The sequence below is a fragment of the Neodiprion lecontei genome, chromosome 3 (genome assembly GCF_021901455.1).
Source record: "Neodiprion lecontei isolate iyNeoLeco1 chromosome 3, iyNeoLeco1.1, whole genome shotgun sequence".
Taxonomy (NCBI): Eukaryota; Metazoa; Arthropoda; class Insecta; order Hymenoptera; family Diprionidae; genus Neodiprion; species Neodiprion lecontei.
Window position 1 is genome coordinate 26216779 of NC_060262.1, and position 18598 is coordinate 26235376.

The 18598-nt window shown below is 42.0% G+C and overlaps 2 protein-coding genes across 8 annotated transcripts in view; both read left to right on the forward strand.

Annotated features, from left to right (window-relative positions):
• Nucleotides 1-18598, forward strand: part of LOC107223939 (CUGBP Elav-like family member 4) — a 530321-nt gene that overhangs the window by 131044 nt on the left and 380679 nt on the right. The window lies entirely within an intron of this gene.
• On the forward strand, nt 6468-9494 carry LOC107223932 (major royal jelly protein 3). Its single transcript, XM_015663799.2, has 3 exons — nt 6468-6991; nt 8136-8542; nt 8736-9494. The coding sequence occupies exons 1-3, from the start codon at nt 6632-6634 to the stop codon at nt 9217-9219; spliced, it is 1251 nt and encodes a 416-aa protein (XP_015519285.1). The 5' UTR covers nt 6468-6631; the 3' UTR covers nt 9220-9494.

Consider the following 18598-nt stretch of genomic DNA (forward strand, 5'->3'; position numbering starts at 1 on the left):
ATTCGTTATACGATATAGCAGAGTGTGCACAATTGGTGAAAATATCCGCGAGCTCGCAATTACAGATCGACCGATGAATACGAAGCAATCCATTCTTTGAAATGTGTAGAATTTTGTTGAGCGGAAATAGCATCGAATTCCAATTGCTGGATATTAAATGCAAGCAATTTTTCCGCTAATTGTATCGTTGTAACGTCGAATGGATGCCGCAACGGAACTCGGGAAAAAGATGCGTCTCCGATGGTGCGGGGAAGCTCTTAGAAATAAAGTGAGTTTGGTAAACCCGTGGTACAAGTCAAAGTTAGCTGGTGGCGGCAGGGCGACGGAGGCGCCGTAAAAGTTGGAGAAGTCAATTTTGCAGCTGGAGTTGGTAATGCGATTTGTGCGGGAATAAATAGTTCGACAGAGGAGCTCCATGCCCGACTTCTCTATCTTTCTCTCTCTCTCTCTTTCTCTCGTCCTTGCTGATGGTTCAAAATCGCAACGCGTCGAGGATCCCGCGGCTGTTTCACGGGTAAAACGTCGCCGGCACGTCTGCCGTCAGAGCTACCGGACGTGACGTCGTTTCTCTCAGATGTTTTAGGCGACTTAAGTCACGCGTCAACTGGAATATAAAGGGGAATTTCACCGTCAGAATCGCCGTCGCGTTGTTCAGTTTTCAGCCAATTCTTAGGCCAAGGGCGCGGAACGGAACGGTGTAAACGCCCGGCGTAGAGCCACCGAAATTGAAAATGTCTGCTCGGAAAGGGACAGATGAAGGAGGTGAAAGCGAAACACAGACGAAGAAGCGGTGGTACAAATTTTAAGTTCAAACCGCTCCAGTCTCTGATAGATCAGGCGTGAGAAACCGTTCGGAAATATGTAATCTTTTTCATTCGATGCGGGAGAACAATATTGCTACAATTGCACGTGCAGTTTTCCATCGAATCACACCTTGCCAACTAGACTCATTTGCGAGTAATTTTCACGGGTTCGCTGAACAGTCCTTGAGTACGTAATAAGCATTGCATATGTGCGGATATAGCAGGGAGAATAATCTTTTGAATTAAAATTTACGTTATCTAAACCGCTAATGGCAACGGCGTAGAGGTATCCTTAATTATTATTATGGTTGCCTAATCCAGGGAAAACGTTACGCGCATTTGCCTCCACTAACGACTTTCTTATTTTGCTTGCTGTTTAATACCCAGGAGTTTATGCGACGTATATCCTTTTACACATTTATGTATAATACGCTAATAAGGACAAGCGCATCCCTGGTGAAGAATTACAGCTTACGTAAATTGAAATCATTCGAAAAAAACAGGGGTCAAATATCACTTGTGTTAAAATTTAAAACAAAATCGTACTTGAAATTCGAAATTTTTGTATAGTTGAATGGATGTTTCGATGTGGTGAAAGTTCAACAAGAGCTTCTTATTTTCTCTCGTCTGTTAGCGCCGTCAATTAGATCGAATACATCAAATGGTCATCGATTCTTCAGCGTTTGAATAGTTCCTTAATGTCTCGTGATTAATACAAGTGTGGAATATCTCGATTTTCAGCTTCTGGCAGAAGAACGAAAATAAAGAAATATGGTTGGATGTAGGAAAACATGAAGGAAGGGAAAAATGAGGGTGAAGTGAGTTAGAGAAAGAGTGATGAGGATTACGATCAACTTGGTCACATGATCTAACATTTACACGATAAGAAAAACCGACACAGCGCTGCAGCGGCCAATTTGAGTGCAGACTCTATAATTCATAGGTGGAGCGGAGATTCTGCGTGGATCGCGAACGTTCGGCATATCGTTTATTCTTCCGTGCCGTTGGTGAAAAAAGCTGAAACATGTGTGGATTTAAATAACGAAACGGATACATGAATTGATAAACGAATCAATAAGCTTGTTCTCGTCAAAAAAAAGGATTTGATTTTCGCGTACCTGAAGTCGACCAAATCAGATAGAGAGAGGAATTTTTCAAACCGTCATTCGATCCATCCGCCGCTCCGAGCAAAACTCCGATGCAAGTTTTGCACGAATATAAAAGAGGACCAACACCCCTACTTTCGGGTGTATTTTTGCACTGTATGCAAACAAATTTGAATAATGCAATTGAATAAGTTTCGAAAGTGCATTAGAATATGGCATCTGTGCGAGGGTGCGAACAACGCTAGGAAGAAAGAAAGAACGAACGAAAAAGTCGGGTGCAATGCTGACAGGCTGCAGGAGACGTGCAAAACGAGATGCAGTGGCTCTGTCAAATAACAGCCCCTCCACCCTGCACTTTCTGCAGCGAAACTCCTTCCCGTCAGTACTCCTTGTTCGCTAAAAGAGTGGAAACGTGACCCAACAATACCGCGTTGTCCAGTCGCCGAGTTTTCTCTCTCGACACTGGGCATCGCAGTCGCTACATAAAACCTTTCTCGGTGGAGCCTGCAGTTGTAACACACCCGTGCATCATGCCCTGCACTGCTGCATGCAAACGCGCCTATTTCATCACACACTTGGATGCCGCGGGTGGTCCAGAAGCGGTTCATGACTGCTCAACGTGCAGCTTGTATTGAAAATCGTTATTGCCTGAGAGAGGGTGAGAGATAAAATGGTTGGATGAGAGAGAGGCGGAGGATAAAAAGTAAAATCAGCCTATTGATGTGGCTTCGCCTCTGTCCTGTCCCATTACACCGATCTTGAATACGTCGATGGTGTCGATGCGGTTTCGCGCCATTCGCCAAATAAATTATGCTGTAAGTTATATCAGCTGTGAGAATAAGCAAACATGACAGCCTGTGAGAGTTGCATATGTTGCTATAATATGCTGTGTGAAAGGTGGCGAATAATTTAATAAACAGAATTCTCCCGCATATTGACAACATATGGGTAAATATGTGAAATATAGACGTGTACATATGCTGCATGTATGTTTTTTCAAGTTATGTAAAGCGATTGACCTAAATAGTTATCCCTCCTGGACACTTGGTAAGCCTTTTTTAATCGTAGTTGATATGGTAATTAGTTATAACCGACGAACATTTTTTCGTATATTCCTTTTCTTTCTTTCTCTCTTTCTCTCTCTCTCTCTCTCTCTCTCTCTCTCTCTCTTGTCAAATTAAATCCTGTATGATTTATTCAACGGTTACACGACCTGGATATAAGTCGTTAATTAGAATGGTCGCATTTAAATCTGCAGTAAGCAAATAAATGAGTGCTTCTATGCCGGTAGATTTATATCCCGCTCATTGAATTCCGTGGAAAATGTAACCCGTTAGTAACGGTGAGGATTTAACTATTTGATGAATAGGTAAAAATACGACCAGAGGCTCACAATCTCCAATAGTTAACTGAAGTTTCAGAACGCTATTTGAATTAGGATAGAAAAAATAAACTCTGAGTGCGGTGAAGCGCGAGAAACAAAGCTCTGTTACTCAGCAAAAATTCTTGCATGCTAGAGAAAATTTCTTTTATAGTTCAGCTCACAGGCTTTTATGTATCAGAAAAGCTTCGCGGTAAAATTATAAAATTTTTGCTAGTCAAAGCTGCTTTTTTAAAAAAGTTGTCGTCTGCGTTTAAATAACGTTCTTTTTTTGCATGGCTTAGAATCTGTTCTTTTAACGAACAAGTAAAGTCAGGCATACCATTTGGCAGGTTTAATGAACAACACTTGTAACTGAAATAAGACCTTGCGGTCAGTAATGCAATTACAGTTCAGCGAATTTACCCGTATTTAATACCGATTGATTTTTCATCCTTGATTGAAAGTACGGCTTGCCAAATTTTGTGTCTTTACATGCCGAAAGAAAAGTATCATTATCCAAACGAATAATTATCCTTGACATTATCTTTCCATATCGCTCCGACCTACATCTTGCATTCTACGGTGTGAGTTCGATAACTTAGCTACCATACTCGATCAGAAAGCAGTCAAGCAGGTAATAAATGCGTTCAGGCATCGCACTTTGGCCTATGATACAAACGAGAATAGAACCACATCTAGCCAACTCTTCAACGATTTTCTATGCTGGGGATATTCTTTCCGATTTTGAGTCCATCAATCGACGCTGACACGTGAGATAGATAGAGAGATAGATAGAAAGTCAGCGATACTAGAATTCAGGTGATAGAATTATCTTTAACCATCGAGGTTAATAAAATCAACGTAAGAAAAGCATTAATTACTGGTTGACTATCGTGTTTTTGCGCAAAGATTTGCCCCGATTTGCACCACACGTATTTGCTAGTACCAGAGGGATCTCTCGCTTTATCCCTACGTAACAGTTCATATAAATACTACGTTGAAGAGATTCATTCAGATAGACATTGCCTTGTTTTTCCGAATAAAAAATTTCACTGACGGGTAAGTTCTTCTCAGAGAGTTTCATCTTTATGATAAGATCACGTGTTCGACAAAATTTCAGTTGAACAATCAAAGACCTAGTAGAGCGTGTTAGGAAGATAAACTGATCTTACCACGAATAATCACATGTGCACATCACACGGTAATCAATATTTTATGAAGAGGTGAAAAGCAGTAGTAACCATACCAAGTATTTGCAACTAAAACGCCCGAAGGCAGGCAGCATTGAAGAAAACGTACAGAAAAAGGATAAAAGACAGAGTGACGGTAGTAGTAGCAGCGGGTACTCTCACAGAGAGAGAGAGAGACAGAGAGAGAGAGACATGATTTAATATTACAAAATTTTGTATAATTTTTGAATTTCAAATTACTCTATAAGCTTCCATATTAAGCATTATACAATGGATTGCGATAAGTAACAAATACAATACACTAGTCGAGAGCATGACCGTTTCACAATGTCACTATCAAACGTAGTTAGACAGTAACGAGACACTTGATACACACTTGGATTTATTTAGCCATAATAAAATTTTTCAGACACTAAAATAAACAGCTATGACTAGCGACCTCAGAAATCAATGGAATTAAAATAAAGTATATAGATCAAGATCAAGAGAAACAAAATAATATACCATAGTATCGGTTGACAGGCCTCTGACTTATGGCAATGATCTCAAGTTCCAGTAGATGCGAGTAGCGCCACGCCTAGAAAAGTTTAATTCAGAAAGCTGACACTACTGTCAGGGGAAGAGAGGATTAGAAGTAGACTGATGATAGAGATACAGAGAGAGAAAGAGATTGAGAGAAGGGCGAAAGAGGGAGAGAGACAGCAATTTCAATATGCACTATCAGCCTGTGGCTAGATTGGAATCTTGGTGCAGGTTCTCGGCCAACAAGACTGACTGACCAAACTTTGATGTTGGGATTAAGCGCGTTGTTGGACCTTGCAGGTGATGAATTCGCCTTCCTGGAAGACAGGTCCAATTAACGCGAAGGTTATTCATGAAATTGTTACCCTTGAGAGCCTTGTGGTAATCGTGGTTCAGTTCGACCGAACATGTAATGGTCAGTTTTGAACCGCGAATTCAATCGATTGCACACCACTGCGCAACAGCGTAGCAGGAAATTTTTGCATTGCTAGTAGTTGCAAGCTCAATGAAACCAAAAACATTTCAAAAGGAATTGAAAACGACGCAGCACTTGCTGATTCTTAGTATTAATCATCTAGTTATTCCAGATCAAGAGAGTTCGAAACATCAAATGTTGACTCAGATGTCGTTTTGAGAAAACGTTGGGACCAAGACGCGCGGTGGTTGAATTATGCCAGATGGGGTTATTTTTCCAAATAATGCACAGCGACTCTGGATTGGATGGTAAAATCTTTCGCAATTCCCGAGTTTTGTCAGTCTTTCGTACGGTTCCTTGACGTTGGCAGTGTTTATGTTTCTGTGGGCGGATATACTTCCCGGAGTAACTCTTCTGGACAGAACTTGAATTCTTAGGTATTCAGCGCTTTATGACATCAGTGGTAGTTTCTACAAAGCAAAAGCGAAACAAACACGAGTGTAGACATTTTATTCAGAAATTACATGTTTCGAGACAACTGATGTCATGCATGGCATTCATTGATTGCTATATTTCTAAACTTTCTCCTGAAATGGCATAGCTTCAAATCTTACTTTCATGATTTTCTTGATTTTCCGTAACTCTGAGCAGAAATTGCCACTAACCATTTAACTGACTGAGTGCCTCACCTACGATTCAGTCGATTTAGGCAATGAATTGTGCCGTAAAAAATACAAACTCTCCTCCATTTTTACGATCCCGTCTAGTTTCGACAAAGCTTTGCTTTTTACGCCAATCGGTTGCGAGTAAATTGAAAATTCATTTCGATTACTGTTGAGTTCATTAGAAGTAGTCTTGCAAAGACAAGAGTCATGTTCAATAGGTAGACTAATGACCAAAGTCAAACGATGTGAGCGACTTTGAAGTAGGGATTACGGCTTACATTGCAGAACACGAGTTTCCAAATTGGAATGAATCGAAGGCTCGAGGCGAATCTTGAATACTGACCGCCACACGATATCCCCACCGCCTTTAGCGAGCTCCTGTGCACCTCTCACTTCACACTCGAGTATCCTATCCGGTGATCGAAATGGTTGTGCGTAAGTCTCAGTCCAGTGGTACGCACAACTCGTGTGACAGTCGACGTTAATAGAACGGTAACTGTGTCTTCGATAAATGACACCAAGCTGAGGAATCGCAAAACGATAAACGAAAGAGGAACAGCACGCGCAATGGATATCAGTATTTGGTTTGTCTCGGCAGTTGTACTGCTGACATCGGTGGCAGGAAACGCCGGAGCAACGGGGTTGGAAATCGTTTATCAATGGAAATACCTGGACTGGGTACCGCCGAGTGTTCAATTGGTCGGGAATAACTTCACACTTGGAAACGCGTTTACCCAAGATGTCGACATCGATAGGAAGGGTCGTGTGTTTGTGACAAGTCCAAAGTGGCCGGAAGGTGTGCCAATAGTATTGTCAACTATCACCGACGTGAACGGACCAGGAGGTCCTCTGCTGGAACCTTATCCCGATTGGACGTGGCACAGATTCACCGACTGTAACAGTATTGTCACGGCTTACAGAATCGCGGTAAATATCGTAGTCGAAGCGTTCTTAGCGACTCGCTACCGAAGCTCGATAATTTCCACTAATGATGTACTTTTATGCTGGTTCCACGTTAGGATTATTAATCATAGATATGCATCTTCCAGGAGGGCGTGTGAACAAGAAATGTTCAAGGCTTTTGCAAATTATTCTAATAGATTTACTGTTAATAATTACCAGAGTAAAAGCCTTGGCTGTTTTTTTTCTCACACTACTCAATGTCTCTCATAGATTTCCGTGTTTAAAATTGACGAGGTGTGACTTGTTGATTAATTTGCTCTGAAAGAATTCTTGTGCACGAAACGTAAGCATTAAAAATGATCTTGAATGGATCAATAATTTGACGGAGTATTACAATGCAGTATACATTTGTACACTGTTATTGATAATGCACGAGTATGTCGTTAAAATTTCTACTCATGCTTTCGCGATCAGAAGCGTTGAGAAAAATATTAAATCTCACAGTGACGTAATAACCTCACGGTAGATTTCAAGGTAGTGAGAGGTAGTCCATTCATTTGTGATACTCACGATCTTGACACAGTTTTTTCTTATAAATCACCCACCGCAATTTCTTGTTCATTCGTTATTTACTAGTTACATAATGAAAATACACTTTTAATTGACGCTCCATTATAATCGTTTCACAGCGTATTCCAACTGACATTGGATAACCATTAATATTCATAGAGTTCATTGCAGAAAACTAAAGTATTTTTCATGTTACAAAAGAGAAACAATTTATGCAATTTGCAAAATTATATTTGTACAATCATAAAAAATTTAAGATTCAAGGATTTCCAATTAGTTTTCACTTTGATTCTGTCTAAAGTTTGTTCTGTTCGTGTTACTTATTTACAATTATAATAATTTCTGATAAAAATCGATATTTCTGGAAGCTCAGAGGACCAAATATCAATAGATAGTGAACCAAAATTTTTTTTTCATCACTGATTTTTTCCATGTAAGAACTCAAGTTTGAGAATAGTTTTCATAGAAAAAAAAACACAAACAACCTTCCAATTCGATCGAAGCAGTGCAATTGCACCCTGACGTTGGGCCAGTACAGTTTTCACATCGCATTTGTCAAGTCTCACAAAGAATTACGATTATATACCCTGCAATTCAGATCGATGAGTACAATCGACTGTGGGTGACAGACATCGGTAGAATCGGTGCGGAACGAGTATGCCCAACCAAGATCCTCGTGTTCGATCTGTTTACTGATCAGCTGATACACAAGTACGTGATCCCAGATGAACATACGTTGAATGGAGCTGCAGCTCTTGTGACGCCCATTGTTGACATCGGAGATAGTCCCATCGATACTTTTCTGTACATGGCGGATGTAGATGCGAATGGGATTGTGGTTTATGATTTCAAAAGCGATTATTCCTGGAGAATCAACAACACCCAAAGTAATGCATTCGGCCCGGATGACGAGGCTATGGAGATAACTATCGTTGATGATACTTTCAATTTGACTGACGGCACTTTGGGTATGTCACTATCACCTAAGGGATTTTGGAGCACCAGGTATGCCATGTTGAATTCAGTATTTTATCTTCTATTAATGTAATTTTCAAATCGAATATTCTGCTTCAATTTTTAGTTAGTAGTAAAACAAACAAGATCCCATTTTGCTTCCGAGCGGACAGAAAAACTCTACAGTACTAGACTGGTATTATTTACGATGGGAAACAATTGAGACGTGTTTTAAAATTTATAGATACCTTTACTTCAATTCATTGGCAAGCTACTATCAAAAGTTTACGGATACGGATTCATTGAAACGAGCACAATACGAGGAACCTATCATTTTTCAATCGAAGAAACGGCGCCAAAGCCAAGCCGGTCCTCAGGCGACCTCGAGGAGAGGAATTTTATTCTTCCAGCTTGTACAAAACACGGCACTCGCCTGCTGGAACATAGAGAAACCGTTCAAACCAGAGAACGTAGTTGTTTTAGCCCAGGACGAAGTGGCCTTGCAGTATATAAGCGGCATCAAGGTTATTGTCAACCACATTGGCGAAGAGGAGGTCTGGTTCAACACGAACAGGCTTCAAAAAACGATAAACAACAATCGTAACCCTGCCGAGACGAATTACAGAATAATAAAAGGAAAAGTTGACGACCTCGTCAGAGGTACGAATTGCGAATCGTCCGGTCCCCACACAAATTACCTGGATATATCATCTTGGCGTCGCATTTAATTCGAGTCCAGTTTATGCCTCGTATTTGTTCACGTCATCTCACAATATTACTATTGCCCATCAAACCCAGTAGAAAGTATTCTCTGACGTAAACTTGGGAGGAAGAATAAGCAGTGTTCAATGTTTGGCTGATTGCGAATTAAATGCCGAATTCCGCCAGTAATAGACGTAAGCTTTTACAATTGTATAAATACGAACGTCGTACATCATTTGACCAACTAAGTCACTATGTTTAATTACATATTTGTGCTACATATTATATTATGTTTATCCAACGCAAACTCATGTGTGCTTTGTAATCCCCATCATTCAGATTGCTCGTCGATCTTAAAGGCGTTGACACATACCTAAATCCAGTCGGTTCGCGGTACAAGATCGTCGAGAAGTGTAAAACTGAATTGGATGTTTCTCAGAAAGCCTCCTCGAATTGAGATCACTGTCAACTACTGTATTCCTTTTGGTTAGACCCTTGAATTTTCTTACCGTAGACTTGTAGGTCAAGAGTTGCGAGGTATTACGTTGGTTGTGGCCCAAAAGGAGACTAATGTAACACAACTCGGCTCAAGGTTTGGCAGATCAATTTTTCCACGCCTAATATGTACGTTCGGACCGTTAAAGGGGTGAAAGAATTATTGGCGAGAGGGCAGCAGAGGCGGGGGAGGGATGCGCGTTAAATAAGCTCTCACGATCGTTCGTGGGTTGCATTTTAAAAAATCATTGTACTCGCAACAAAGAGAAACGAAGAAAAATCCTAGGATAAAGCTGCCTTTGCAGCAGGGTGAAGGGCTGGAACTTGCCTGCCATTTTAACGTTCCTAAAGCTGTGCCACTTATTTTTTCAGCCGTGATCAGAGGTGATGATATTTTCCACGTTTTCTCCGTAAGGGGTAAGCGCTGGCAGTGACAGGTAACATGTAGCTAGCAGTTTAGTTAACCGTTTCATTGCAGCCTTTCGAAACGTAACGATGAAGCCTGGAGTTGACAGGCGTATTATGTCGACTGGGAATGTTTCGGCTCTTCTAGATATACACATATACAGTTTCAGAAACTTTGAATCGAGAACAATTTGAGAGTTTCACGAACCTCCTTGTTACGGAGTTATTGAAGTCAGCCAGCCTCTGAAAACAGGTAGGCAGCGATCTCGGGCGTTTATTTCAGCAAAATTATACCGAGCTGTTTCTTATTTCCACCCAATTCCGCGTGTGAGTAACGGCACCGGCACATTCATAGCCGACCCTCCCAAATCTGCCAGTTAACCTTAGCCATCCTTAGGGTCTTGGTGAAATACTACACCCAGCCTTAAATTTGCCCCCCCCCCCCCCCCCCCCCCCCCCCCCATGTAATATCTAGGAATTGTCGTTAAAATAACTCTAGGCATAAAGTACACCCTAGCACTAATTGTAAGTGATACTGCTAGGTATGGGTTGCCGAGGGACGATGACATCCGAAACCCAGAACTGCGAACTGGCATGTTACATTACGTTTTACTCATCTTCCCCGGGTCAATTGCTTACCCTTGTCGATTCTCCCTATTCTCATTACGTTTTGCGGGACTATAATCCGTCCATGCGGACTACGCAATGGCCTAGGCAGCGGGTATTAGCCCGAAGGTATGTTAATTACATCAGCGTGGATGAAACGGTTCAAGGGCTCACGATGGGTCCACGCTCTCTGTCTTACCCTCCGCCCATTTAGTCCCTTCCCCTTCTTCCTACTCGGCCCTTCGAACCCTTTTGCCGAGTTCAGCCTCGTATGTTATTATTACACTCGCTGTTTTTAATCTGAGTTAATAGAGGGAATTCCGCGGAACGGTCCGGGTGTATTTTATGGGCTGTAGAGGGCTGCCGAGGGGACGACAAAACCGTAAAGGGTGGAGGGGATCGCTCGTCTGGAATTTAGATTTTTCACTTTACGCAGACGAAACGACTGAGCGTTGGTATATTAATCCCTGACGTATAATCCGAAACATAGATTTTATCCGAAACCTGAGAATAAGGTGTGCTTGCAGAGACTCTTGCTCTTCTTGCGATACGGCGAGCGATGCAACATTGTTCTTAGGCAGTTGCTCCCTTCAAGATTCGAACTGCAGCGCGCACATACTTTATACTAGTGACCATAAAGAAGAGTTCGTATATCTTTTCTTCCGGAAGGCAGTGTATACCAAAATCCCTCTGTACAGCCAGACCGCAGTAGTGACTGTACTACCGGCTGGGTATCAGTGCCAAACACTGGTAGTTATGTATATTAGGGGCAGTAAAACTGATGCAAATTTATTTCAAAATTCCACGCGGTTCTCGTAAAGTTGTTTTAAAACTACCCTCGTAAAACGATTTGAGATCTTTTCATGGGGGCAGCCGCGCAGGACGATACTTGAATTGTATAACCTCATTTTGTTTCCGAACCTGAAAAGGATATCTTACTGCCTGGCAAAAAATTACTGGAATGCAAATTTTGTCCCAAAAAACTCCCAGAATCATCTATTTCTGGTATCTAGAGGTACTAATCTGCGGGAGAATGTTTTGCTCGCAGTCAATAGTTGACAAGATAGTCTGAAACTACAAACCTACATAACTGGCGTCAGCAGCAGGTATTGTGAAATAAGAAACTTTCTAACTATCACATGCTCGGAGAAGTATATTTGTCTAATTACCACCACCACAGTATCTTGGTGTTCATAGATCGAGTATCACTTCGGTATTGAAACATGTGTTAACCGGTTGAACTGAAACATTCATGCTATCCATTTCATCGTTCATTCTGATCCCAGTATTCACGGCCGTATGCGGCTTTATACGTTTCTGCTCGTATAGTAAAACTGACTGGCATAATACATCCGTTGTGGCTGGTACTCGAGGCGATTTGAACTGACGATCAGTATAAGCGCTTGTGAGGGTAATTCGGTGGTAAAGCGACACCCGGGTATAGCGAGAGCAGCCTTGCTAATCCAACACAATGCTGGGAAATTGATATTCCGAGGCTGAGGTTCAAGCCCGTCCTCGAAACCGTGACAACTGACCGCTCTTGACCGCTCTCGACCATGCAGTCCCACTCGAAAGTTCTTGATAGATATCTTCCCGCGTCTGTAGTCGTTGGAATTTCACTGTTTCCTCGCCGAGTACCGGTCGGACAAACGGACGTCCGATTGGGTCCAGCATGCAATCGACCTGCACCGAAGATCCCCTACGGATCGGCTGATCTCTGCTGGCTCGATTTTCAGGCATACGCGTACATGCGGCAATGATCGGCCTGGTCGCCACCCTACCATTACCACTGCTGCTGTAACCGCACCACTGGCCCTCTCGCCATCCGCAGCCACTACGCATAGCTAGTGAAATAGCCAGTTGGTTAGACCAGGTAGATTACCCATTGACTCGGCCTGACAACTGCACTGCGCGCAGTCCTGCAGGTGACAACATACGATTACAGTCGTACCGTGTCTGCGTTACGTCTCTCTCTCTCTCTCTCTCTCTCTCTCTCTCTCTCTCTCTCTCTCTCTCTCTCTCTCTCTCTCTCTCTCTCTCTCTCTCTCTCTCTCTGTTACTCTATTTTATTTCCTTCTTTTATAATCGCATGGTTATATCATGGTATCATTGAATATCTGTGGAATGTAACCAATGCTGAGACATTAAATACCGATTTCGTTCGGCTAGGTGATGGAAATTATACCATCACTTGCGATCACGATGTGTAAATTTTACATAAATTTAGCTGGAATCAATGTTATTCTATCCTTTTGAGCTTTCTCCGGATATGGTTCAGACATATTAAAATCATTAGGCATTGACGAGTTCAAAGTAGCCTTGGCCAATACTTGAGTAACATAAAATTCAATATACACTCTTATACTGCATTTGTTACGAAACGTGTTAAAAATTGGTTTCGAATCTCGCTGTGAAGTTTCAATAAGTACTTTGAGATGCAGATGTGAAAGCAATAAAACAGCGCAAGGCGATTATCGAGAGTGAAAGCAAGCACCTTGTTTACCGATAAGGTTTGTTTAAACGGAACCGCTGACAAACATGGCTTGCGATGTAAGTTGGCGTCTCTGATTCACGGAGGGATTTCGAAATATACCGAAGACTTGGAAATCCCTGGTGAAGTATTAACGACTGGTAATATCAACTGCAATAAAGTTTCCTCGTATAGAAACTCGCTCGATCTTAAACCAAACTAAAAGTTGAATTCTCCGAAAGTCCATACACGTATAGGTATCAATATCAGCGAAAACAAATTTGATATTCATAGATACGATTTCTTACTTGATCCATCGACCTGAATATTATGCGGACTGGTATAAGCGGTTACATCATCGGGCACGTCTAGTTTCCTAGCGGTAGGTCTAATCTAGGCTCTGGTCCCGTCTCACTTTGGTGTTATTAAAATCATCGGTTCTGTTTCTCCATCAGACTTCGTATAGTGAAATGAATAGCGCAGAGTTGTATTACTTCAGAGGCGTGGTGGGAAAATAAGGCTGGACCGGCAAGCAGTAGCTGGCAAATGCATGGAAATGAATAGGCGTAAATATTACGTGTAGGTACCCGGTACGCCGCGTATTATGAAGTTCACTTTGTATGCAGGTCTCGTCGACTGAGCGGGAAAGTTGCAACCGCCTTCCCGCCTTTTCCACCCCTGCTAACCCCCACACACGCCCACCGCCTACTTATATCCACTTTACTTTTCTTCCCGAACCGTTAAGCCAACGAAAATTCCAACAAAATTCCAAATTCCAAGTGCATTTCAAGTGTACGTAATAACTACGAGTTTTGCTTAAAACGATACTCGAATCCCCCAACTTGTGTCTTCGAAATATTTCTGCGATCGCTTAAATTTACTGCCCTTCTGCAGGGGGTCTTTAATTGCCGGAAATCAGAGAATTTTGTTTTAAATCCAAAACCATTTTCGGACGAATAGAAAAAAATCCTGTAACGGCTACTTTACCAATGGTGAATATATACATATATTTGTTTTTTTTTCTTTGAGAAGCATAATATGCATTTACAATTAATGGTAAGTATTATGTTAGAATGTAATCGAACCCTGAAAATTATTGCGTGAAATTACATTAATTTTTGTGGCTGGCCTGGTCTGGACGCAGACATGTAGAAATATTTTTCAACCAGAGGGTTCTGCTCAAATATTATCTTCAAGTATTACAGTACGCAATTGGGTGTGTTGCAAGTGGTAAAAATATCTGTTTACCCTCTTTGTGTAAACCGGTCTGGATTACGCGGTATGTGTGTTCGGGAAGAGTCAGAGGATGGGAAGACACAAGAGTAATACCGTTTATCATCACTCTGATTACACTCAACCCTTGCCTTCGAAATCCAACATTCCGTTACAACGGAATTTTTCATTATCTCGACAAAGCATTACTCGAATGAGTCTAACTAAATTTTTCTTGTAACAGTAAGTTATCGTACCGACCATATTGTGAGCTGTAAAGATAAAGAAATGTGACAGATCCGTAACGAAATAGTAATTGAAGGGTGCAGTGTGACTTCGGCCAATTAACAAAACATGTGACACTTTCGAGGCAAACAGCTGTTGCCTAGCAGAGAAAACAGCTGTTTATATTAGCACGAGGTGGAAAATGCTTTTAGGTTAAACAAACGTTACTTTATCTTTTCCCGGGTAGCACGTGTTGCCTTTCCCAGGCACTTGGCTTTCACGCCGTTCGGATTTCTGCAGGGGGGAATAAATCTAGCCTATGTATATGCCGAGAAGTCGAATGTCGAGTGGGCGCCGGAGGGAGAGAGGGATCACGGGTGGGACGGAGGGTGGTCAGGAGAGCGGGAGAGCGGCAGAGAGGGAGAGAGGGAGACACTAATTCGCTAATTGCACGAGGGACGAAGTAGCTGCGTGCCTCTCGACCCAACGACCTATCGACCCATCGACCGAATTCACTCGCTCCCTCTCCATGCTCCGTATATCTCACGCTCTCCCCGTCGCCCCCTTCGCCCTCTCGCCGAATCTCCTCCCTGCCTTGGGGCTAACTTTCCCTCTTAGATTATTGCAGGGCGTAACTATTGGAGGGCAGCTCAAGATCCCTCTGACGGGAACGGTGTGACGATGTTGTTTTGTTTCAGGGTGTGATGAGCGACCGGCTGGCCGGGGGCGCCGCACACCTCCTCGGTCTGTTCTTCTTCTTGCCGTGTCCGCAACGCGAAATGTAACAACAACCAACTACCAACAACGAACTACCAACTATCTACCATTCTACTACTACCGAATACTACCTACTATCTACTGCTACCACTAAATGTGGTACGTCACTACTCTACCCTCCCTAGTCGGAGTATCTGGCAATGTTCCTTGTTCAATTTTTGTTTATTTACGTTTATTATATTGTTATATACTGTCACGCTGTTCTTAGAGTCATCGTTGTCGATGTTATGTACAGCTGTAACGTCACGATCATACCCACATATACCTGCAAATTGTTTATTTAATTTTCTCTTCTCACCATTTTTCATTTGTTTGTTGGAAAATTCTATACATTGGGCACACGGATCAAATGGCGTATCGAAGTTACGTTGCTTGCTCAGGAAACATTATCTTACATGTATTTACAATCGCTTTATGTTACAAAAATGTTCCATGACATATACTGCAGTCTAGGTATGTGAAGGCAAATTTGGACGCAGTTGTGTTCGAATTCACTGGGCAGGCATCGCATTAAAACTGTCGAAACTTTCCAATGTTTCACTCTCAAGTTCCTTATCCGATTCTGATCTTTTATCATATGTTAACGGTTCACTTTCGCGATCTTGTTCGACACTTTCTGCTAATCATCAATCGCCCGATAAAAATCAGTATTGTATATACCGTATTTCCGTGTGCTCTCGTAACACGATTACGTATCATTCACGTTTGTATAAATAATTATTTTTATATGTATACGATAATGCAATCTGTACTATATAATCGTTATTGTTATTACTCTTAATATTATTATACTGTTTCAACTATCTACCTCAGTCTTCGCTGACTAAGTTCTGTTGTATATATATAACAATGTGACGTTTGTCGTTGGTTTAGTACGTTGGTTTATCGGTGTTCGATGTTGGCTGCTGTTGTTGGTTGTTGGGTGTTTAGTGGTCACTCTGTGTTGGTGCAGTTCCTACTTTTGTTTCCGTCCTTGAACCTGGCGGTCCTCTCAAACCTCACATCTCATACCTCAGACCTTCTCCGTCTTCAGCACCTATAACAAATGCCTCAGCAACCTCATTTGTGATTGTTATTTATAGAAGTTGTGCGATCGAATATTGTTTCCAATATTACGAACCCATGCATTGACAGACGTCGAAGAATTACTTCGAAATTCCGGCTTCCCACGCTTCGCAAGACTCGAAGCGAATACGCGTAGGTAGGTACACAATTATACATACGCATGAGTTACATGTGCCAATTAAACTCAATACGCGGATTAAATGCAGTGCCTTTTTCAGCGTCACACAGCTGTTACGCGCTTGTTAAAATTTCACATTCGAAACGTCACGTAATAACAAACACGTGTACACAGACAACGTTTCGTTGTAGGGTTTAATTAATTAGCAAGTCAACTGATTCCGCTGTTTATGAATCCGTAAAACAGAGCTCCGCCTCGCGAGACTGTATTTAATTATCATGAAATACTCGATAAAACTTGTAATGAAAAAGGTAAAACAAATCCCCCGTCGTTACACTCATTTAGCAGGTATACATGCACAGACAATCGGTGTTAATGAGTTCGCGTTCCGCGGGCGTTGTTATTGTTGTTCCGGCGCGATGCCAGTTTGCGCTTGAAACTTGGGTGGAAGGAAAAAAATTTTTACTCTCCGAGTATCGATATTGTTATGCAGGGGTCGTTCACACCGCGGTATCTTTGCACGTTCTCTCCCCGGAGAGGCAACATCACGTTTCGGGGTTTTTGGGGCTTAGACCGCCATTTGATTAGAGGGTCGCGCGGCGAATCATTCCCTTGCCAACTTCGTTATATCCCGTCTTTGTTCCCCCTATCTTTTTATCTTTCGTATACATATACATTATGTGTGTGTAAAACGTATATACTATACATACAGAACCGCTTTATACGCCGCGGAAAACGAGTATAATTCCCGAGAGCGAATTGCCGCGAGATAAGATAGTAACTTCCGAAATTCTATCACTCCGAATTCCGGCTCTCATTGTTTTATCACAATGAAAATTTTGAACAAAATTACACAAGGATCATTCAACCGCGCGGATTCGAACTTTTTCACCCTGCTGTCTCTCGCCTCGGACGGCATATACGTACATATATATGTATATATATATACCTAAGGTGCAACGTAAGCTGGATATTGGAAATGCTTCTGCTCACCTGAGCTGTATTATTCGTTTCATTAGCATGGTAATGATAATTGCAACGGAAATCGATACCACTTTCCTATCCACCCTGCAATGGCGTGTAACGACACCCACGTGGGATGTTACACCCGAGCGTCGCGACGTCGCGAGCGTCTAAAGATGCGTTCAGAACGTTCGCATTCCAAGACTCCTGTATGTATAGAATAACTGGAATAGAAAGTGAAACAAAAAAGGAGCCGCGAATAAAAATTGATGCTATTGCTATCCTGAACACGTACGCAGCTATTTTTCTCTCTGTCGAATTCCGAGCTTTCGGGATTTTCAGTGTGTTTCCTAAGCTTCGCCGAAGCTTTTTCACCCGATGGTTTTCAAACGGCTGACCTCACCGCGGCGGTCGTAACCGCGACTTTACACGTTCGTTCGTTCATGTTCACGCTTGCCTCCCTCCCTCGATCACCTTCAACAATTTGCTCCTCTCTCACCCCCGCAGTGACGTCCTCTTACCCTTGCATCCACGGCACGACTCACCCCTTCACGAACATTTATACGCACAGCTACTCCGTTTCGCCTCCGAACAATATTAAAAAGTAATTGGATTTCGATCTCGTTGTTGCCGGTTCGGTAAACTGATGGCACATGCTTCGTATGCTTCCTCGGAAACCGGAATAACGGAATGTCGTTAAAGTTAATTGTCACATAATTACCAGGGTGCTGTTGATAAAAAGTATCTCCGCTCCGGCCAATTGCCAATGGCTGGTGTACCTATGTATGTGTATATATCTATATAAATCCCGTTTCACTTTGATAAGCTTCAATCGTCAAGATATTGTGCAAGTTGAATAAAAAGTTTCGTGTGACAATTATGTAAAAAGAGAAGTCATAAGAACGATTGAGTATTAGATCTGCCAAACTTGGTAAATAACTTACGCGTCCGAATTTTGTATTCATTCAAATCAGACATTTATTCAGATTGTCGGATACACGCGACGATGTCCTCGATCAGATTTCCGAAAAGCTACACATATAGATCTGTGCGAATCGACATAACCAGT